Source organism: Microcaecilia unicolor, chromosome 1 (assembly GCF_901765095.1).
Source record: "Microcaecilia unicolor chromosome 1, aMicUni1.1, whole genome shotgun sequence".
NCBI lineage: Eukaryota > Metazoa > Chordata > Amphibia > Gymnophiona > Siphonopidae > Microcaecilia > Microcaecilia unicolor.
Window position 1 is genome coordinate 536,910,937 of NC_044031.1, and position 23,434 is coordinate 536,934,370.

At 41.4% G+C, this 23,434-nt stretch overlaps 1 protein-coding gene across 1 annotated transcript in view; it reads left to right on the forward strand.

The window, feature by feature from the left end:
* The window catches only part of SLC26A7 (solute carrier family 26 member 7), a 251,360-nt gene that overhangs the window by 142,258 nt on the left and 85,668 nt on the right, over positions 1–23,434 (forward strand). Inside the window, exons 7-8 of the mRNA XM_030216448.1 lie at positions 8,083–8,230; positions 21,326–21,439. Of these exons, the coding sequence (XP_030072308.1) occupies positions 8,083–8,230; positions 21,326–21,439 (262 nt within the window). The remainder of the gene's footprint in view (positions 1–8,082; positions 8,231–21,325; positions 21,440–23,434) is intronic.

The window sequence follows — 23,434 nt, forward strand, 5'->3', positions numbered from 1 at the left end:
ACAGTCCAAAAAAAAAAAAAAAGAAATCCAATATTTATCAATACAGAGGTGTGAGTGATGAGAAAACCACCTAGATGTTGATGTAGTTTTTAGAGATACTCCTCACAGGGACTTTCTTCATATTGCTAACTGTGTACAATTGCTAAATCATCCTCTAAATAGGAACCTTGGTTTTTCTCATCCACTCTCTCATTACCTCTCGCCTTGACTACTGCAACTTACTCCTGACCGGCCTCCCACGTAGCCATCTATCCCCCCTTCAGTCCATCCAGAACTCTGCCGCACGTCTTATCTTCCGCCTTAACCGATATACTCATATCACCCCTCTCCTCAAGTCACTCCACTGGCTCCCAATCAGATACCACATACAGTTCAAGCTTCTCTTACTCACCTACAAATGCACTTGATCTGCGGCCCCTCCTTACCTCTCTACCTTCATCTCCCCTTACGTCCCTACCCGTAACCTCCGCTCTCAAGACAAATCCCTCCTTTCAGTACCCTTCTCCACCACAGCCAACTCCAGGCTCTGCCCTTTCTGCCTCGCCTCACCCCATGCCTGGAATAAACTCCCTGAGCCCATACGCCAGGAACCCTCCCTGCCCATCTTCAAATCCTTCCTCAAAGCCCACCTCTTCAATGTCGCCTTCGGCACCTAATCACTACACCTCTTCTCAGGAAATCTTAACTACCCCAACTTGACATTTCGTCCTTTAGATTGTAAGCTCTTCTGAGCAGGGACCGTCCTTAATTGTTAATTTGTACAGCGCTGCGTAACCCTAGTAGCGCTCTAGAAATGTTAAGTAGTAGTAGTAGAAGTTGAATACTCCTTTCAACATGAGTGAAGGCTCCGTTTCATTGAATCATCTTCTGATCTCACTAATGAGCTCCAAACACCCTCCTGAACTAGTTTTCCACCCAGGGCCGTGCCAACACGGTAAGCACGGTAAGCGCTGCAGGGGGGCGCCTGCCTTCAAGGGCGCTGCTGCACCATCGCATTGTACTTAAAAAAAAAACAACCTTACTCCTCCGCTCCCCTCCATCCCCGATTCGGCGCTTTAAATTTACCTCCCTCCGACGTCTGCGCTGCGTCAGTGAAAGCGCTGCCTGTCTGACGTCTCTCCACCAGCCCAGCCTTCTCTTCGCTCGTTGGTTCCTTCTGTGTCCCGCCTTCTTCTGACGTCATTTCCTTGAGGGCGGGACACACAGAGGGAATGAACGAGACGTCAGGAGATTTTGGGCCTGAACCGGGACACCGGCACTTTGGGGGATGGAGGATCGCATTGCAGGATGACATCATCATGCTGGTTAGAGGCATGATGACGTCAGCATGCGCTTACCCAAATAAGTCATTTGCACAGGTACCAGCTAAATTTGGAGTGCTGGGCCGGTTCCGGTGGATGGGAAATGCTGCAGTTGTGATTGGGGCAATTGTGGGAGAGCTCTGGAGAGCCAGCCCCTGGGTGTTTTGTAAGTAGTTTTGGAGGTCTGGGGATTTGAGTGTGCACACTTGTGCACTGGAGGAAGGAAAAGAGCAGGGGGAGCACGAGATCATCTTGACTCGCGGTGGCGCTGTGTTGTCACATGCCAGGTAATAAAATTAAAATAATTGTTTATAAGTGAACTGATGAAGAAGAGTTAATTCTAAGAAAATATAATATTCTATTTTAACACATGAAGTTTGTGAATTAAGGTGTTAATAGTTGTATTTTATTGATTTTAGGGTGATGGGGACTTGTGTGAGGCTTGAGGGATCCTGTGTCAGAGAAAAAAAATTCTAAACTGCTGTAGTGGTCAGTTGGATGGGTATTTGCTAATGGAAAGGACGTGTATGGTGTTAACGAATGGTCACTGTCAGGCATATTTTCAAAGCACTTTGGGAGGCTAAGTTCCATAGGTTTCTATGGAACTTTGGGAGGCTAAGTGCTTTGAAAATAAGCCTCTGTGTATTTTAAAGTTGAAAATATATTGAAAATTGATGACCAGGTAGAGGTATTGTGGAGTGATTGATTAGTATAAAAAATTGATCTCTGCAGGTCTTTTTGAGCGCTAGGGTGTGTGTGAGCAGAACTTTCTATTAGCCCTTATAAATGAGAGCTTGTGTGAGTTTATTTGATTTTGAGTAAATATTACAAGTGAAGTCTATTAAAAAAAAAGCTCTGTTTAAAACATTTTTAAAAAATGGCAGAGACTTTGTTCAAAACCTTTGCTGACTGAGAGATTAGAGAGATATTACAGTACTGTTTTAAAGTGCTGTTTTAATATCTGTGTAACTTTATTTCAGTAATGGATATAATAAAACCAAGAAGTACTTAACTAGTTATATTTCTGTACAATATACGTTTTAAATGAAAATTTGATAGTACAATTTAACTAGATCAAAAGAAGAAGAGAAAAAGAACTCAATGGTTGGTATTTTATATGTCAGCAGAGTTAAATGCTAAAGAGAGTGAGAGAGTGTTGTGAGTTTACTGTCCTTGTGGTAACCCTGGGAGGGTTGGATTAGGGTAAATCTAATTAGCCATTTGTTGTTTTTTTTTTTTTTTTGGGGGGGGGGGGGGGGTTAGTTAGAAAAACAAAAATTTATATATAGCCAAGCAACCTCTGAAAGAGGTGGGAAGTAAAAATTAATAATTAGGGAGAGAATAGGTTTTTTTCATTTGAGTTTTTTCAGCTAGAGTAGTAGGTTTCCGGACCTGGTTCATAGCTAATGACTGTCAGAATAAGAAACAGGTACCCAATGAAAAGAAAGGCCAAAACAGAAGATAAAACCAAGAAAGCAGGAAGACCAGCTAAGTTTTATCAAACAAACTGTAAGATAATACAAAGAAAAAAAAAACTGTGAAATAACAAATCAAAAGAAAATAGGGGTTAAGGGGATTAGAGAATAAAATTTACACTTACCTGTTTTGGCCAAAGGGTAGAATTGATCACCTGAAAAAGAAAAAATTACACAAAGTATCAAATTCATGTTGTAAAACTAATTTAATAGAAATGTGTTAGATTGCTTTCACTTGATTTATAAGTATTCTTATCTGATTTAGTAGTTTCAAGTTGAGATTTTCTGAAATTTTCTGTTATTTCTGCAAAGAAATATTTTAATGAAATAATAAATGTTAATTTTTTTTTGTTAATCTCATTTACATCTCTGAGTAAGTTTTTTTAAATAGACTAATTTCCTCCTCTGTTTATAAGAAATAGAGTGAAGGGGTTAGTTTTAAAATTGTGTCTCTTGAGCCCCGTTTAGTTTAAGCTTGCCTGAGGTTCTTGAACTGGGTAAAAAGTAAGGCGAGTCTTGAACTCTTGGGGGTGAGGTCACATTGCCAACAAAAATATTAACTGTGAGGAGTGCTCGGGGTGGGTATAAAGGGTTAACCGAGCCGGGGAGCAGAGCAGGAAAAGCCTGTTCATTGACAGAGGCAGCAGCTCATGGAAATGCCCCTCAGGAAGGAAAGGACAGACAGGAAGGTCTGGTCCTGATGAGATAGCTTGCTGAAGACAGTGTGGGAAGCACAACCTTGCATTGTTCTGCTACAAAGGGTGGGTATTGGAGGTCTGGTTGGAAGTATAAATACCATAGGAATTTTATTTTACTACTAATCATTTCTATAGCACTACTAGACATACATAGCACTGTACACCTTATATGCAGATACTTTCTCTGTCCCTAAAGGGCTCACAATCCAAGTTTCTGTACCTGGGGCAACAGAAGGTTAAGGGGTCTTTTATTAAAGCTTAGCTCAAGTTATCTGCAGCAGTGCCCATTTTATTCCTATGGGCCCTGCTGCCGATAACTCAAGCTAAGCTTTAGTAAAAGACCCTCTAAGTGACTTGCCCAAGGAGCTGTAGTGAGAATCAAACCTAGGTCACCAGAATCAAAGTCTGTGCATTAACCATTAGGCTAAGCCTATTAATTTAGTAGTTGAAACTTTGCACCAAAAGTCTTGGATTAGCACAAAATCTTCTTTAAGCAAAGTGAATTGTTTGAGATAAACTGTTTATTAAAGAAAATGTATGAAGTTTGGATATCTGCCTGTTGCAGCATTCCAATAAAGTTATTGCATTTTGTTATAAAACCTGGAATGGAGAGAGTTTCTTTGGAGTGCGAGTGAAGTTATTTTAGTCTCAGACTGAAACAGAAAAACAATACAGAATGAGTTTTAAAACCCACGCCTACCAGAGTTATTCCAGCCCCGGCCTGAGCCCACGTGAGTGGAGGAGTGGCCTAGTGGTTAGGGTGGTGGACTTTGGTCCTGAGGAATGGAGTTCAATTCCCACTTCAGGCACAGGTAGCTCCTTGTGACTCTGGGCAAGTCACTTAACCCTCCATTGCCCCATGTAAGCTGCATTGAGCCTGCCATGAGTAGGAAAGCACGGGGTACAAATGTAACATAAATAAATACAACTTTTTTTGTGGCCCTGGTTTGGGTACCTGAACCAAAGACCTAGCTGAAGCCTGAACTGTGTGGTGAGACCAGGGTTACACATACATTAAGTAGAATTATTGATCTGCCATTAGAGCTTGGGTTACAGTCTTGTTATCTTGTTTTTCTGAAAAAAAAGAGCAAAGACTTTGCTCTTTTTTTTGTTCTTAGTTTAAAAATTATATTAATTTTTTGCAAGAAAAGCAAAAATAAAACAAACATGAAAAACAGAATAACAAACTCAAGGAAATGAGTAGAATATATCTCAAAGAGATCTTAACAATAATTACTCTGTAGGCATTCAATAAAAATGGCCTGGCTCCCAGATCTGTTGTGTCTTCAATAATCCAATTTTCTCCACATCACAGGGTAAGTTGAGCAGACTGTATTCTTCTATTCTATGTTTATTAATACACTTGAGGGCACATTTTCAAAGCAGTTAGACTTGATATACCACTACTACTGACATGACAGATCATAGTGGTTTACAACAACATGCATACAGGAAATCAGTCACACTGGGATACACTGTCCTTCTTCTCAACCTACAGTAGACACTACCCTAACTAGTTGTAGGGAGAAGGAAGCCAAATGCTCGCTGAAAGTAGTAGGCTTTAAGTTGGGACTTAAATTTGTCATAGGAGAGCTCCAATCTGATCCATGGTGGCAGGTCATTCCAAAGCTTTGGGGCCAAAAAGAAAAAAAGTAGACGACCTTATTGTCTCAGTCATACAAAAGGGCTAAAGAGTAAAATATGCAAAAAGGTCTTGGTTTCAGGAAAATGGAGTTCAAAATACAGGTCTAAAAACTAATAGATGGAAGGACAACTGCATATGTGCCTGCAGTACGTTCTTAATTTGTTCCTTTCCTCTTTCCAATACCTAGTAACTCTAGCGTACCAAGGACGGGGTGATGGGGCAGTCTGCCCTGGGGTCAGGCCCTGAGTGTGGCTGTTGGCTATGCTGGTCCTCTGGCCCGGAACAGGAAGTTGACATCAGAAGGGACAGGGGACTGGCAGAGCCAACAACTGCATGACACACCTGGAGAAGGGGGTGCTCTGCTCCGGGTAGCACAAAGGTAGGTATGCCACTACCTAGTAATCTTGGGACATTGAAAGATCATATGCTCCAGTATTGCCAATTGCTGGTGTAAGAACTAACATACATTAGGAAAGACTTGGCTCTTGGAATCTATTTCCTGTTAAGGCTTAAAAGATGGGCTCATACTGCTGGCAGAGGAAGAGCATTTCTTAAGTCTCCAGTTGTAGTTCAACATGGCTGGGTGACATGGAAGGTGATTTTACAATAGAGAATGACACAGGGACAAAGTTTGTCCCTGCCCCATCCCTCTCGGCTCTGTCTCTGTCCCCGCCCCGTCCCCGCTCCATCCCCATGGGCTCTGTCTTCATCTGCAGAAGCCTTAACAATTATGATTTTATATTTAAATCTTTTTATTAAAGTATAAAAAGGAACAATATGCTGTGCAACTAATTGAGTATAAATTACAAATAGAAAACAATAATAACAGCGAGCAGCTATAATAACACTCCTCACCACCACCTCCTCTACCCTTCCAACCCCTACAATAGCTGATTTCTACTACCCCCAAGGAACCTTAATCCACCCTGTTAAAATGTCCAGGGTTACAAAATACAACCCGTTCTGTATGCCCTAGCGGGGAGAAATATGCCCAATAAAGCACTGTTATGATTTTTTAATCTGTGGATGAACAAGTCATCAACAATTTCAGGATTCAGTCTAGCTCTCCTGTCTTCCACAGTGCTTCCTGCAATAGAATATGTGCTGGTAGCAGGATGTACAGGATCCCTCATGCAAATTTTGCTAGTTGTGGCCAGCATGTTTGCTAGTTTTTCCAAAATTTCAAAATATCGTTGTCTGCATTACTCAAATTTAACAGTTTGTCCCCATCGTTGTGGGCTCTGTCCCCGTCCCCGCCCCATCCCCATGGGATCTGTCCCTGACCCATCCCTACAAGCTTTGTCCCTGTCCTCATCCCCGCGGTTACTGCGGATCCCCATCCCCGTGTCATTCTCTATTTTACAAGACATGATATTTGTTTGTCCCAGGCTTTGATAGGCTAATATTTTCTTTTGGATTTTGATGATAGTTTCATGTAGATTTTTGTATTATGTCCAGCTTTTTTGACTATATTACATATTTTTTATTCTAAAATGTTATTTTACTTTTATTATGATCATTTGGCATTGTTTTATTGTTTCTTATGTTTAATGATTCTGAATCCTTGGTATTATCTTAACAAATGCCAGGAAATTTGAGGTGGGTCTAGAATGTCATGAGACAGGTTAGTTTTATCCTACTGATGATTTGTCATTGCAATACTAAATTTTAGGCGTGCTGGGTTATATTCTTTAATGCAATCTGGGTGCCCAGAAGCCATTATAGAATAGGCTTTAGCCACACAGCACCAGGGCACCTAAAAGGAGGCACCCACTTACAGAATTGCCCCTAATGCGTTTAACTCAAATTAGCACATATTAACAGAGCTTAGTAAATAGAGCCAAAGTTTTGCTTTCCACAGAGTACACAGAAATACAATCCCCCCGATATTCTAAAGCATTTAACCGGCCAGGATTGGTACCTGACCAGTTAAATGCCTCATAATCGACTCTCTGATGATAATCAGTGGGGGATAGCTGGCTATCCCCCACTGAATATCGCCAGTTAGCGGCTAGTGGATAAGCGGTTATATCGAGCGATATAACTGGCTATCTGACAATTTTCATCCCCATTTTAGTGACTATATTTGGCTGCATGTATGCATAGGATATCTTTGGCCAGTTTAAACATAACCGGTTAAGTCTGAATATCGACTTAGCCGTTTTTGTTCAAACCGGCCAAAACCAAATCGGATATTCAATGCCAGTCACCGGAAACAGCCCGACATTGAATATCCAGGTTTAGCACTGACTGTGGGTGAGTTAACCAGGCCAACTCCCGCAGTCTGAATATCAGCCCCAGTGAAGATAAGCTTTGGACCATGTTCTATACTTTGGGCCCAATATTCAGCAGATGGTGATCAGCGTTTTGCTGACTTCCGCTGGCGTTAAACCAGGAAATTCAATGCTGAGCCATGTCCAGGCTCCGGCATTGAATTTCCAGATACAGGGAACTGGCTAAAACGTAGCCGGTTAAGTACTATGTTCGGCACTTAACTGGCTGTGAAGAACAGCATAAAGACAGGACTACGTTTTATGTGGTCCTATTTATGCAGTTATCTTAACTGGTTAAGTGTCGAATCCACTCTCAAAATAGCCAGTTTTGGCTTGAGCGCTAACTGGGCATTTTCAGCATACTGTCCTGTTATGTGCCACTGAAAATACCCGGTTTGCCCAAGTCAGGCAATTTAAACAGCCTGGAGCTTCTCCTGAGTTTAATTTGTATTGAATATTGGGCCCCATATATTTGCCACATGGTGGCTGAAGATGATTCTTTTCTTTTGAAATAAACCATGAAGAAGTCAATCCAGAAAGACATACCTGGGGCTTGTGGGCTTGTCAGATGATCTGATAGTTCTCTCTCCTACAAGATTTTCCTTCTATTTTATGCCTTTTCAAATTCCGTGGTGAATAAGCTCCTCAATATGCATCATTCCAACATGTGCATTACTTTCTCTTTCACAGAATACCACCACCACAGGCCCCTCCAATGAATGCTCTGGCAGATGTAGTTATTGAAGGTTTTGGAATAGCAGTTGTTGGTTATGCAGCTTCTGTAATGCTGGCTCAAGGCTCTGCTAAAAAATTTAACTACTATGTGGATGACAACCAGGTAAAAGAGATTGTCTCTCTTATTTCAGTAGATTTCTGAAACTGTAGGACATTCTTCTTACTCACAGAAGTTTCTGTGGGACCCTTTTACTAAGCTGCGTAAGCATCTACGCACATTCAATGTGCGCCAATTTGGAGTTACCGCCCGGCTTCCATGTGGTTCTTGTGGTAATTTCATTTTTGGCGCGTTTCTGATCACAAAAATAATTTTTATTTTCTGGCGCACATCCGCCCGGTTAATTCGTAAGACCTTACCGCTAAGTCAATGACTGGTGGTAAGGTCTCAGACCCAAAATGGACGTACACCAGTTTTTATTTTACTGCATGTCCATGTTCGGCAAAAGTTTTAAAAGGGCATTTTTTGCAGGCCCACTGAAAATTGGATCTACACTACTGCAGGCCATTTTTCAGCGCACCTTAGTAAAAGGACCCCTTAAAGAGCAGTTTTAATGTACTGTGTCTGTGTGATGGTTCATCAGGGGTATTGAGCCTGTACACATTTAAGAGTCGGGGTCAAAGTGGTTGGGCCAGCGAAATAAACTTTTCACTGTTATGGTTGATCAGGCCTATCTGTGGACCACTCAGCTCCTTACTTTATACATAATCTCCTTCCAATGAAAATCTTAAACCCTTCTCAAAGACAAACCAAACTGATTTGGCTTATGGATCCTTATTGATTATGACATCCATATCTGAGGCTTCAACAATGTCTCTTTATTTATGAGTAACTGTATTTAAGGGGATAATTTTATTAACCTTATCCATGCTGATTTATACTAATAAAGGACTAGATTCTATATATCCTGCCTAAAAAGATGGCACGGAAAAAAAAATACTCCTAGGCGTATTCTATAAACTATGCCTAAAGTTAGGCGCGGTTTACAGAATACACCTAACGCCTGTGAATTTGACTAAATGTAGCCACATCCATTTATGCCAAATAAAACTTGGTGTAAATGTCCACGCCTAAGGGGTCCTTTTATAAGGTGTGCTGAACAATGGCCCACGGTAGTGTAGGCACGGGTTTTGGGTGTGCGCAGATCCATTTTTCAGCGTGCCTGTAAAAAAGGCCTTTTTAAAATTTTGCCAAAAATGAACGTGCAGCAAAATAAAAAATTGGTGCACGTCCATTTTGGGTCTGAGACCTTATCCCCAGCCATTGATTTAGCGGTAAAGTCTAATGTATTAACCAGGCGGTAGTGACCTACGTGCGTCAAATGCCACTTGTCGCGTGCAGAAAATAAAAATAATTTTTCAGATGCATGTAGCGGACACGCGCCAAAAATGAAATTACCACAAGAACCATGTGGTAGCCGGGCAGTAACTCCAAATTGGTGTGCATTGGGCGCGTGTAGGTGCTTACACAGCATAGTAAAAAGGCCCCTAAATTAGGCATGGAGTGGGTGTATTCTATAACACTGTGTATAAATATTAGGAATGTCCATGACCCACTCATGCCCCTCCCATGACCATGCCCCCTTTTGAGCTTCATGTGTTAGAATTTACGCACACCACTTTATAAAATATGCTTAGCAAGTAGTGTGCGTAAATTCTAATGATTCCCAATTAGTGCTGTTTATTGCTTGTTAGGGTCCAATTTTTGGCACTTTGTTTTTTTGACCATAGCAGGGTTCATATTTCTCAAGGATTAATTTTTGCCCCTATCCTTTCCAATATTATTTTGGCTTCTCTCCTAGTTCTCATCCAGTCTCTCGATGTTACTTCATATGCTTACGCAGATGACATCCAAATCCTCACTGCCTTAGAATGTAATAACTCACAGGACATAGAACTTGGGAGTTATGGCATGAAATTAAATCCTGAAAAATCACAAGGCCTTATACTTTCACACAGTGGCTATCCTGAACTCTCTTCTCCTATTCAGGTAGCAGGTTCAAATGTTTCTATTAGGTCCTTGGTGAAAGTACTTGGAGCATTGATAGATAAGAAATTAAATTTTTAAATGCATATTTCTCATACTATCCAGTGTTTCTTCTTTAAATTGAAAATGATCTATTTGGGCAGGAAGTTATTCACTAATGGCTAGATTCAGTAAATGGTGCTAAAAAATCTGCACCAAAAAAATCAGCTTATCTTTAAATCGGCATTTAAAGATGAGTGCCAAGGCCGATTTCAGCGCCCAAATTTGGGTGCCAGGAGTTAAACCTGCAGAAACCAGATGTAATTCGTGGTGTCCAATTTGGGTGCACATCCTTGGTGTTCTATAACACTGTGCACAAATATTAGGTGACCCACCCACACACATGCCATGGCTACGCCCCCTTTTGGGTTGCATGCTATTGGATTTGGGTACACATTGTTATAGAATAGCGCTTAGCAAGATGTGTGACCTAATACAAATTGGTGCCAATTAGCACCCAGTTATTGGCACTAATTGGCTTGTTAGCCTATTTAGTCAGGTGGATATCTTGGATTGACACCCAATTTTGGGCACTATATATAGAATCCAGGGATAAAAGTGCTCTTTGGGTCCTTATTCATTCCCTTGTAATTACCCTGATTTACTGTAATGCTGTATTGCATGGAGTAAGAGCTATGAACCTAAAGTGGCTACCACTGGTTCAACGGTTATTGGTTAAAAATTGGCTATCCATATTGCACAGAATTATTTTTAAACTTTTGGTGTAAATCCATAAAGTGCATTATTCTGATATCTCCTTGTATTTATCACAATTGCGGATTCCATATTCTCCTTCTTGGACCTTAAGATCATCACAACTGAACTGTCTCACTGTTCCTTCCTTTTGAGCCATCCATTTGGACACAATTAGGACCAGAATATTCCAGGAGATAAAGCCAATCTTTGAGCCTTTGTTTGAAGCATTCCCACTGAAGTTTGAAGAAGGATTAAAGACTTTCCTCTTTCGTGATACTTATACAATGTGATTAAAGCTTTAATTTTGATGCTCTTTTGTCTATGAGTTTCTCCAGATCGGCCTGTAGAATATTAATAATGGCTTATGGACTTTTCGTTTAGGAACCCACTAAGCTAACTTCTTTTACCACATTTTCTGGCAATGAATTCCAGAGTTTAACTACATGTTGAACGAAGAAATATTTTCTCCGATTCGTTTTAAATTTACTACTTTGTAGCTTAATTGTGTCCCTCCTAGTTCTAGTATTTTTGGAAAGAGTAAACAAGCGAGTCACGTCTACTCATTCCACTCCACTCACTATTTTATATACCTCTATCGTATCTCCCCTCAGACCTCTTTTTTCTAAGCTGAAGAGCCCTAGCTGTTTCAACCTTTCTTCACAGGGAAATCGTCTCATCCCCTTTATCATTTTTGTTGCCCTTCTATGTACCTTTTCTAATTCCACCATATCTTTTTTGAGATGTGGTGACCAGAATTGCATACAGTATTCAAGGTGCAGTTGCATCATGGAGCAATACAAAGGCATTATAACATCCTCATTTTTATTTTCCATTCCTTTCCTAATAATACTTAACATTCTATTTGCTTTCTTTGCTGCTGCTGCAGCACACTGAACAGAGGGTTCCAAAGTATCATCAACGATGACTCCTAGATCAAATTCCTGGTCCATGATTCCTAACACAGAACCTTGCATCATGTAGCTATAGTTTGGGTTCCTCTTTCCCACATGTATCACTTTGCACTTGCTCACATTAAACATCATCTGCCATTTGAATGCCCAGTCTTCCAGACTCGTAAGGTCATCTTGCAATTTTTCACAACTTGCGATTTAACAACTTTGAATAACTTAGTGTCAGCAGATTTTAATTACCTCACTAGTTATTCCCATATCTAGATCTTTTATAAATGTTAAAAAGCAACGGTCCCGATCCAAGATGGCGGCATAGCGTTTAATCACACCAGATGCGCCCAGTTACCTGATCGAAGCACTGTTGGCAGAGGCTCCGGATCCCCATAGACAATAGGGAAAAGGAGATGGAAGGTGTGGGAGAATCCTTCAACCTCCACCGGGACTCAACTCCACCACCAGACGAACTTGGATCAGTTCGGGTTAGCGTCTGGACCCAGACACGTCTCTTCTCCCGCTGTTGGAGCCGGCACGTCAGCGCTGGCCAGCAGTGTCAATGGGGTCTCCTTGAGCCCCATCCAACATGTGGCTCCCCCTCAGCCAGGAAGGAGCAGCGTGGAGTCAAGTCCAGCAGCTCAGGCTCTGAATGTAGGAGACCTGGGTGTGCAGGGAGAGAACCTGCCCATGCTTGGAGAAACGGCTGGGAGCACCAGGCTGGAAGAACAACTAGCAATACAAACATTGCCATCACAGATAGTTTGTACTTTGAAACAGTCTATTGATGCTCTCCTTCCTGTTTTTTCTTCGGGGACTATAGCAAAACCAGCCGTAGTGACAATGGAGTCACTCTGGGACCTGACATTTAACATTCAATCTTCTTTACAAGTATTGATAACTAAAAACACTAGTGAAATTAAGGTATTGTCTGAGGCAGCCATTATCCAGGCACAGGTAACTGCTCAACAATCCTCTGAATTGAAACTTTTAGATGAGAAAATTCAAAAATTAGAATCTGTGGGCCAAGTCTCAATTAAAGAAAGAAACTTTACCTTTCGTCATTTGGAATATTTAGAAAATCAATCTAGGAGGCTTAATTTGAGACTGATGAATTTTCCTAGATCACCTTTAATTACACATATAGAGATGGTTAAAAAATATTTGGTTGAAATACTAGGAATGGCTGGGGATTCACTGCCTCCTATAACTCGGGTGCAGTATTTACAAACTAACGTAAAAACTTTGCCTGGAACTTCTCAAACCCAAGTAGGAGATGCTATGAACCTCACATCTTTCTTGGAATCCTCATTAGAGGTAATTACTCAGAGAACTACTGTAGTGGTTTCCTTTGCCCTGGAGATGGATCGAGATGCAGTAGTGAGACTTTCCTTTCGTCATTTGGACTCTGTATTCTTGGGGTCTAAAATAAGAATTTATCCAGATTTGTCTAGAGAAACACAGAAAAGGCATAAAGCCTTTTTGGTTTTGTGCCCAAGGACTTTGGCATTAGGTGCAAATTTTGTACTTAAATTTCCTTCTATATGCCGTATATTATTTCAGTCTAAACAATTTCAATTCTTTGATCCCAAGCAGTTAGAATATTTTTTGCTGTCTAAAGAAGAGGTTAATGTTATTGTCTAGACACAGATGTACACTGTAAGGTAGCTTGGAGTAGGCTACCTGGGTAGCATTGATTTAGAATTGCGTCTTAGATACAATGCTAAGTAATCTTTTTCCTAATGTATAGTGGATGAAAGTGGTGAAGATATTTCAGTTATGGATAACTTTGAATATTTTGTTATGAGGTATTTCCAATTTATTGTATTATTGCTCTATGAGTTGTATAATATATATCATTTAATAAAAATAATGAACATAAAAAGCAATGGTCCCAACACAGACCCCTGTGGAACCTCACTATCTACCCTTCTCCATTAAGAATACTGACCATTTAATCCTACTCTCTGTTTTCTATCCTTTAACCAATTTTTAATCCATAATAGAACGCTACCTTTTATCCCATAACTTTCCAATTTCCTGTGGAGTCTTTCATGAGGTATTTTGTCAAATGCCTTTTGAAAATCCAGATACATAATATCAACTGACTCACCTTTATCCACATTTGTTCACCCCTTCAAAGAAATGTAGTAGATTGGTGAGGCAAGATTTCCTTTCACTAAATCCATGTTGGCTTTCCTGCTTATTTTCAAAGGAGAAGGCCGGCCATCTCCCGACACAAATCGGAAGATGGCCGGCCATCTCCTGAACCCGGCCAAATCGGTATAATCGAAAGCCGATTTTGGCCGGCTTCAACTGCATTCCGTCGCAGGGCTGGCCAAAGTTAAAGGGGGCGTTTTGACAGTGTACGGAAGGCGGGGCGGGGGCGTGGTTACGAGATGGCCGGCTTCGGCTGATAATGGAAAAAAGAAGGCTGGCTCTGACGAGCACTTGGCCGGCTTCACTTGGTCCATTTAGTTTTAGGACCAAGTCTCAAAAAAGTGCCCCAACTGACCAGATGACCACCGGAGGGAATAGGGGATCACCTCCCCTTACTCCCCCAGTGGTCACCAACCCCTTCCAACCCCCCCAAAATGTTTAAAAACATTTTTGCCAGCCTCAAATGTCATACCCAGCTCCATGACAACAGTATACAGGTCCCTGGAGCAGGTTTTAGTGGGTGCAGTGCACTTCAGGCAGGTGGACCCAGGCCCATCCCCCCCTATCTGTTACACTTGTGGTGGTAAATGGGAGCCCTCCAAACCCCCCCCAAAACCCACTGTACCCACATGTAGTTGCCCCCCTTCATCCCTAAGGGCTATGGTAGTGGTGTACAGTTGGGTGTAGTGGGATTTGGGGGGATTTGGGGGGCTCAGCACACAAGGTAAGGGAGGTATGCACCTGGGGGCAATTTGTGAAGTCCACTGCAGTGCCCCCTAGGGTGCCCGGTTGGTGTCCTGACATGTGAGGAGGACCAGTGCACTACAAATGCTGGCTCCTCCCATGACCAAATGCCTTGGATTTGACTGGGTTTGAGATGGTCACCATTAGTTTCTATTATTGGCGGGAAACCAATGGCGACGATCTCTAACACCGGCCATCTCTAACACCAGCCTAAATGTTGAGATTTGGCCGGCCCCGACCGTATTATCGAAACGAAAGATGGCCGGCCATCTTGTTTCGATAATACGGTCTGGTATGCAGCTTTCTGGGGCTGGCCTTGGAGATGGCCGCCCATGTAGATGGCCAGCCCTGTTCGATTATGCCCCTCCATGTCTCATTAATCCATGCTTTTGAATATGTTCTGTAATTTTGTTCTTTATAATAGTCTCTACCATTTTGCTCGGCACCGATATCAGGCTCAGAAGTGTTATGCCATTAGGCTAATCTTCCAAATGGAGGTCTATGTGGCCATTTTATAATATGGATGTTCCTCTGCTGTCACAAAGACATCTGTGTTCATTTTTGCCCCATTCGTAGTTTGGACATTTCAGGATGTTCATTGTGGATGTAGCTGGCACTTGGATGTCTATTTCTCTTGTATTTTGGAATCTTCAGCAGATCCTGTTCTAATACATGAGGAATGGATGTCCATATGTGACATATAAACTTGGATATCCTTTCTAAAATGCTATTCCATATGTTTTTTTTTTTGAAATAGGCTAAAAGTAGGCACCTTCCTGCTCTACTAACTTAGGCACTCTGTTATAAAATTCCTCTCTCACTGTACACCCTTCACACCCACAAACAGATAACAGTTAAGATGTTAGAGTACCTTGCACAAAATAGCAGCAGTAAAACAATTCCTTTCCACCATGATAAGGTCAGTTTGAGTGAAAACACAGCCTGAGGGCTACAGTCCATGTCCTTCTGAGCTAATGAAGTTTCTTCCATTTGTATCCTATAAACCCTCTCAGATATGACAAGATAATTTGTTTTGCACTCCGTCTTTAAATGATGCTTGTCTGAAAAAGCTTCTGGGAGGGTAAAGATTGCTTTGGTGATTTTCATCATAGTCCTCCTAAAGGTGTAACTGGCCCAGGCTAGGAGAGAGATGAAGGACTAGAAACTTCCACGCTGATCAGATACCCTCTTGAGTAGCTATGTTCTTCTCATCTCTCTTCTGCAGACAGATTTCAGAAAGAGTGCTCTATCCTCTTTTAGGGGTCTCTTTCACACACACCACACATAAAATGAGTCTCTTGTATAAAAAGCAATGGCTTAAAGGTATATTAGGAATAAAGAAACATATTGATTTTTTTTTTACTGGGCAAGGTTCCAAAGCACTCTGGAGAACATGTCTAGATTGCATCAGGGCTACCCCTGGTTTTTGTTTTTTTTAAATTAGATAATAGGCTTTGCATATTCCATGAAATGGAATAGCTTAATTCTCACAGATTTCTTTACAAGTAAGTTATGCAAGGTGACTAGTCAGGATTAGAATCTGCAGTGATATTTACATAAAGGGCTTATTCAGACTCTCTCTGTGAAATGGCAGCATTCCACAGAATTTAACAAGGTTAGACAGCCTAATAGTTCAGTGGTTAGAGCCTGGGTTTATAGTAGCTGTTTACTGATAGGCAATTCAAGGCTTTTACTGTAAAAAGTATTTCATCACATTTTCTTTGAACCTCCCTCTTTTAAACTTCACATCATGAGCTCTTATTCTTGAGCTGGGCTATCTTATAGATGTTGCCTAAATATTTCAAAGTATCTGTCACAGCCCCCCTTTTCTGAGTTGCACATCTTGTCTTATTGATGCATGATTTCACCTCTTTCTGCTCTACAGCACATCTTCTGTACACTTGACCATTTCACTTCATGTTTGCTCATCCCTGCTCTACACTCAAGAGTTGAAGTATCCCACTGGTCCTTTTACTTTCACCATATCCATTTGATCTGATTAACAATCAGTTTTTGATTTCTGCTATATCCACCAGCTTCTCAACCAGTTAGTAATATTTTGTTGCATTCCTATGCCTAAAAAGTGCTGTGTTAACTTTCCCTTTGTTCTACATAACACTTGTAAACTTCATTTGTATAGGACTTCATTAGGCTTGAATATTGCTTTAGTCTCCTGCATATTCATCTTTCTTTTCCATGCTCCTCTCTTTTTCAGATACATTATTTTTCTTCCTTTTATGTTGACGTTTTCTCTGATCCTCTGAGAAGGCCACTACAATCTTCATAACCCATTTATAAGTACATAAGTATTGCCACACTGAGACAGACCAAAGGTCCATCAAGCCTAGCATCCTGTTTCCAACAGTGGCCAATCGAGGTCACAAATACCTGGCAAGATCCCAGAAAACCAATACATTTTATGTTGCTTATCCCAGAAATAAGCAGTGGATTTTTCCCCAAGTTTATGGACTTTTCCTTTAGGAAGCCAGCCAGACCCTTTTAGAACCCTTCTAAGCTATCCGCCTTTACCACATTCTCTGGCAACGAATTCCAGAGTTTAATTAAACATTGAGTGAATAAATATTTTCTCTGATTTGTATTAAATTTACTACTTTGAAGCTTCATCACATACCCCCTAGTCCTAGTATTTTTGGAAAGAATAAACAAATGATTCACATCTACCCGTTCCATTGCACTCATGATTTTATAGACCTCTATCATATCTCCCCTCAGTCGTCTCTTCTCCAAACTGAAGAGCCCCAGATGCTTCAGCCTTTCCTAATATGGAAGTTGTCCCATGCACTTTATCATTTTCGTCGCTTTCTCTATACCCTTTCTAATTCCACCAGCCAGCTCATTTTTGAAAGAGAAGGGCAGTCATCTTCCGACACAAATCGGGAGATGGCCGCCCATCTCCTAAAGCCGTCCAAATTGGTATAATTGAAAGCTGATTTTTTGACACCCTCACCGGCATTCCGTCGCGGAAGCGGCCAAACTTCAAGGGGGCGTGTCGGCAGTGTACAGAAGGCGGGACGTGGGCGTGCTTACGAGATGGCCGGCTTCAGCTGATAATGGAAAAAAGAAAGCCGGCCCTGACGAGAATTTGGTCCGCTTTATTTGGTCCTTTTTTTTTTTAGGTCCAAGTCCCAAAAAAGTGCCCGAACTGCCCACTGAGGGAATCGGGGATGACCTCCCCTGACTTCCCCAGTGGTGATTAACCACCGCCCACCCTGAAACATACAACTTTACAAACTTTTTTTTTTAGAGTATGTCCTTCCATATGCCTCTGTCCCTGCAACGGCAGTTGAGGATGTCCTTCTCTGCAACGGGAGGTGAGAACATCCAAAATGCCTTCAACACCCTCTTTATTTATTTATTTGGATTGTGGATCACAAGTAGTAGCACTGGGATTTGAACCAGCCACCTCTGGATTGCCAGACCAGTGCACTAACCACTAGGCCAGTCTGTCATGCCACCATTCTACTCTACTTCCTTGAAATTTGCCCATCACTGTGGGGGGGGGGGGGGGGGGGGGGGGCAGTATGTAGGTCCCTGGGCGGGGGAGGTATGTGTGTGTCAGTAGAGGCATAACGAAGCCCCAAGCACACAACTACACACACCCACATTGAATACTGAAGATACATATGGAGACCCATGAACACACTTTAAATTATCCCAAAAATGGCTTGTTTCTAACCCAACAGACCCATCCTGCTCCCTCTGCATACCCCATTTCCATCTCCCCACCCAGCATCCCACCCTTTACTCTGCAAGTCCTCTAAGAATAACTCCGGGCGCCCCTCCCCAGGCCACCAGTGCTGGGTAGCTCCCGCCACTCCACACATAAGTACTAGAGCAGGCAAACATGATCAAAAGCAGCACATGAAGTCTATGGATATAACATCCCATCCCACGACAATAAGCCTCTAGCAAAACAAAACAAAACACCATTGTGAATCTAGTGGGTGCTTTCAAAAATAGTACATGAAGTCTATGGATATAATATCACATCCCACTCTGAGTCTCTAGCAAAGAAAAAAAGATCACCATGATGTATCTGGTTGGCGCTGACATTGTCTCTTTAAGTTCAATATGAATAGCAATCCCACAATTAGGCAGATGGCTCACAAACTGCCAGGCCTCTTCCACTGAGGTAAAGAAGAGAACCTTGCCCTCATGTTGGACCCTTATTTTGGCTGTGTACTGCAAAGAAAACACAATCTTCAATTGTGGAAGTCTGCACAATTACTACTACTACTACTACTATTTAGCATTTCTATAGCGCTACAAGGCATACGCAGTGCTGCACAAACGTAGAAGAAAGACAGTCCCTGCTCAAAGAGCTTACAATCTAATAGACAAAAAATAAATAAAGTAAGCAAATCAAATCAATTAATGTGAACGGGAAGGAAGAGAGGAGGGTAGGTGGAGGCGAGTGGTTACAAGTGGTTACGAGTCAAAAGCAATGTTAAAGAGGTGGGCTTTCAGTCTAGATTTAAAGGTGGCCAAGGATGGGGCAAGACGTAGGGGCTCAGGAAGTTTATTCCAGGCGTAGGGTGCAGTGAGACAGAAGGCGCGAAGTCTGGAGTTGGCAGTAGTGGAGAAGGGAACAGATAAGAAGGATTTATCCATGGAGCGGAGTGCACGGGAAGGGGTGTAGGGAAGGACGAGTGTGGAGAGATACTGGGGAGCAGCAGAGTGAGAACATTTATAGGTTAGTAGAAGAAGTTTGAACAGGATGCGAAAACGGATAGGGAGCCAGTGAAGGGTCTTGAGGAGAGGGGTAGTATGAGTAAAGCGACCCTGGCGAAAGATGAGACGGGCAGCAGAGTTTTGAACCGACTGGAGAGGGGAGAGGTGACTAAGTGGGAGGCCAGCAAAAAGCAGATTGCAGTAGTCTAAACGAGAGGTGACAAGGGTGTGGATGAGGGTTTTGGTAGAGTGCTCGGAAAGAAAGGGGCCATTTTCTTCTGGGCTTGAGCCACTCGGGCAGAATAATCGTTGAACAATAGCAGTTTATGCCCCTAATATTCTAAAGCTCCATGTCTCCGATAGGCCCTCATAATGCTTTCCTTATCAGTACGGTTAAGAAACTTTATCAATCACTGGTGTAGACCACAACGACCTATCCCGCCATCATTCCAGCCTGTAAGCACGTTCACACAAATGGGCACGCATTGATTTTGTACCTCTAAGCGCTCCAGTAGTTAGGTTTCAAAAAGACTTTAGAGCTCTGAATCCACCACCTCCTCCAGTAAGCCAATCATCCTCACGTTATTCCTGTGTGCGAGATTTTCATGATCTGTTCCTGGATTTCCTCTAATGCTGTGTGATGTTTATTTAGCTTATGTTCAAGTGTCACCGCTCCCAAAGCTGAAATTTATTTTGCCAAGGTGCCAGAGAGCGGAGGAGCATGCTCCAGGAGACGCCATCTTGGGAGAGTCTGGTCTTCTTGCCTCCCACTATTGTTTTGGGGGCTTCAGAGGCATATCTTCAAGGGTTCAAAATCAGCTCAGCTATGCACCCCAGATTCCACACAGTATCAAACAAGGGGTTGAGGAGCAAATTGCCACTGGAGCAGTACTGAGGAGACAGTTTAACCACCAGAATATTTAAGGAGTGTGGGAGCCCCTGACATATGCAGCCTTTCAGCACAGCAGCATACTGGAAGTCCCTCAACCTTATTTATTGTATAGAAAATGTAGTAAAAAATTAACCAGTATTTTTGATATTGATTTTTTTCTCAGCATATTTATTTTCTAAGAGGTAATTAAGAGATGGTTTAATTAAATCAATCATTCTAATCAAGATTGATAAAGATTGTTTTACTTCATTTGTTTGGTAGCAAATATATCAAAAGTGCTTTCAAGATTCCTAAAGAGTGGTCATACAAATGCAGTAGAAGTGGGTTAAAGGTTCAGGGTCAATTTAAACCACAGATTTTCTGAGTATAGCTACTTAGATCTCAATTCAGATTAAATATGCTTATATTTATGAGATTCTTGATATACCACTTTTCTGTGGTACAACCAAAGTGGCTTTCCTAGTATATACAGCTATAGTGGAGGAGTGGCCTAGTGGTTAGGGTGGTGGACTTTGGTCCTGGGGAACTGAGGAATTGTAGTTCAATTCCCACTTCAGGCACAGGCAGCTCCTTGTGACTCTGGGCAAATTACTTAACCCTCCATTGCCCCAGGTACCAGTATACAATATGTAAGCCACATTGAGCCTGCCATGAGTGGGAAAGCACAGGGTACAAATGTTACAAAAATAGTAGATATTTTCCCTGGCCATAGTGGGCTCACAATCTAAATCCTCACCCTTCCTGACAAAATCCAAATTGATGCTAATTAGGGATCACTTCATTTGGACTTTGTTTAAATTCAGTTGCTATAAATCTGTTGCAGAATGTTATGAGCCTGATAGAAGATCTGATAAAATCATGACACATCCTTGAAATTCTCTTGTTTATCATCTATGTTTGTCTTGACAAAACTGTAGGCAGTGTGGCGCAGGAACTGTCATTCTTTATGTTTTGGGCAGCGCTGCTTATACCTGGTACCATTTAAGAAATTAGTAGTAGTAGCAGTACTAGCTGTCAGCTGTCCACTACTCCAGCAACATATGTTGAAATAATATAACACAATCGTGTCCTCTGTTTTTCATTTTACAGGAATTATTGGCTCATGGCCTCAGCAATGTGGTTTCCTCATTTTTCTTTTGTATACCAAATTCTGCAGCTATGGCTCGAACTGGACTTCTATACAGCTGTGGTGCAAAAACACAGGTAATCCATACAGTTGCTCAGTCATAGATTACAAAATAAGGTTCTTTCTTTTACATACCATCCTTGCATATTCTCTAAGTTTAAGAACTGAGGTCTGTTTTAAAAATGTTTTTCTTTGTAATATCATCCTTGTTCTCTAAGTTTAAGAAATGTAGGCCCCTGTTTACAAAACATAGCAGCTTTGTAAAGGGAAAGGGATGTGATATACTGCTTTAATTAACATGGTTTTTGCAACCACATTCAAAGCAGTTTACATGGTATAAACAGGTACTTATTTGTACCTGGGGCAATGGACGGTTAAGTGGCTTGCCTAGAGTCACAAGGAGCTGCAGTGGGAGTCATGAAAGACTAAGGTTTGTTATGAACATATTCAGGCTATAATCAAAAGGTTTGTTGTGAACACATTCAGGCTATAATCAAAAGAAAAAAATAATCCAAAAAATGGCATAAGTGGCAGATGATGTGTTTCTCACATGAAAACATTTAAATCATATAATCAGAAAAAAACCCCTATTTAAGTTTGTTATTCACTGAAAACAAAACATTTTCAAAAGAGACATTTTGGGGGCATGTTGTGGGTGTGAGATGGGTGTCATTATGTAACGGACGTTTTTTTGGATGACAGATAGGGTCCACTGGGAAACAGTGATCATAACATGATCAAGTAAGAGCTACTATCTGGAATGAAGCAACAAAGGAAATCTACTGTAGCAGCATTTAATTTTCAAAAGGGCGATTATAAGAAAATAAGGCAAATGGTTAAAAAGAAGCTAAAAGAAGGCTAAAAGAGATTATGAAGAGAAACTTGCCGCAGAAGCAAAAACTCACAGTAACAACTTTTTCAGGTACAGAATGCTTGTGAGGGAATCCGTGGGACCGTTAGATCATGAAGGAGCAAAAGAGACACTCAGGGCGGACCAGGCCATAGCGGAGAAACTAAATGAATATGCTTCAGTCTTTAAGGGTCGTTTTTTGCTTACTGTTTTTGAATTAAAAAAAATTGCTGAGAACACCATCTGAGAGAGGTTGTTCTTCTCCACTTTTTTTCACTTGGCATTGATCTTCAGTGGAGAGGTTACCTTCTGTTCGAGTTGATTTCACTCTTTATGGAAGCATATGTAAGTGATCTACCTGTAAGGTGATGATGTGGAGGAAGTGAAAGAAATATTGGTGAACCTGGAAGACGGACTGAGCCAAACTGACAAATTAAAGAGTAGTAAATCACCTGGACTGGATGGCATGCATGCAAGGATACTGAAAGAACTCAAACCTGAAGTTGCTGATCTGCTGTTAGTAATCTGTAACATATCAGTAAAATCGTCTATAATACCTGAAGATTGGAGGGTGACCAATGTAATGCCTATTTTTAAAAAGGGTTCCAGTGGTGATCTGGGAAATTACAGATTGTAAACCTGATTCAGTAAGCCTGACGTCAATGCTGGGTAAAATAGTCTAAACTATTTATAAAGAACAAAATTACAGAACACATAAATAAACATGGTTTTGTGGGACAGAGTCAGCGTGGTTTCAGCCAAGGGAATTATTGCCTCACTAATTTGCTTCATTTCTTTGAAGACGTGAATAAACATATGGATAAAGGTGAGACGGTTGATGTAGTGTATCTAGAGTTTCAGAAAGCTTTTGACAAAGTTCCTCATGAGAGATTCCTAACAAAATTAAAGAGTTATGAGATAGGAGCCAATGTTCTGTTGTGGCTAGAGTTAAATGGTCATTTCTCTCAATGGAGGAGAATGAATAGTAGAGTGCCGCAGTGATCTGTACTGGGACCAGTACTATTTAACATATTTATAAATGATCTGGAAATCGGAATGAGACATGAGGTGATTAAATTTGCAGATGACACAAAACTATTCAAGGTTGGTAAAATACATGCAGACTGTGAAAAATTGCAGGAAGACCGTAGGAAATTGGAAGACTGGGCATCCAAACGGCAGATGAAATTTAATGTGGACAAACATTGGGAAGAATAATCCA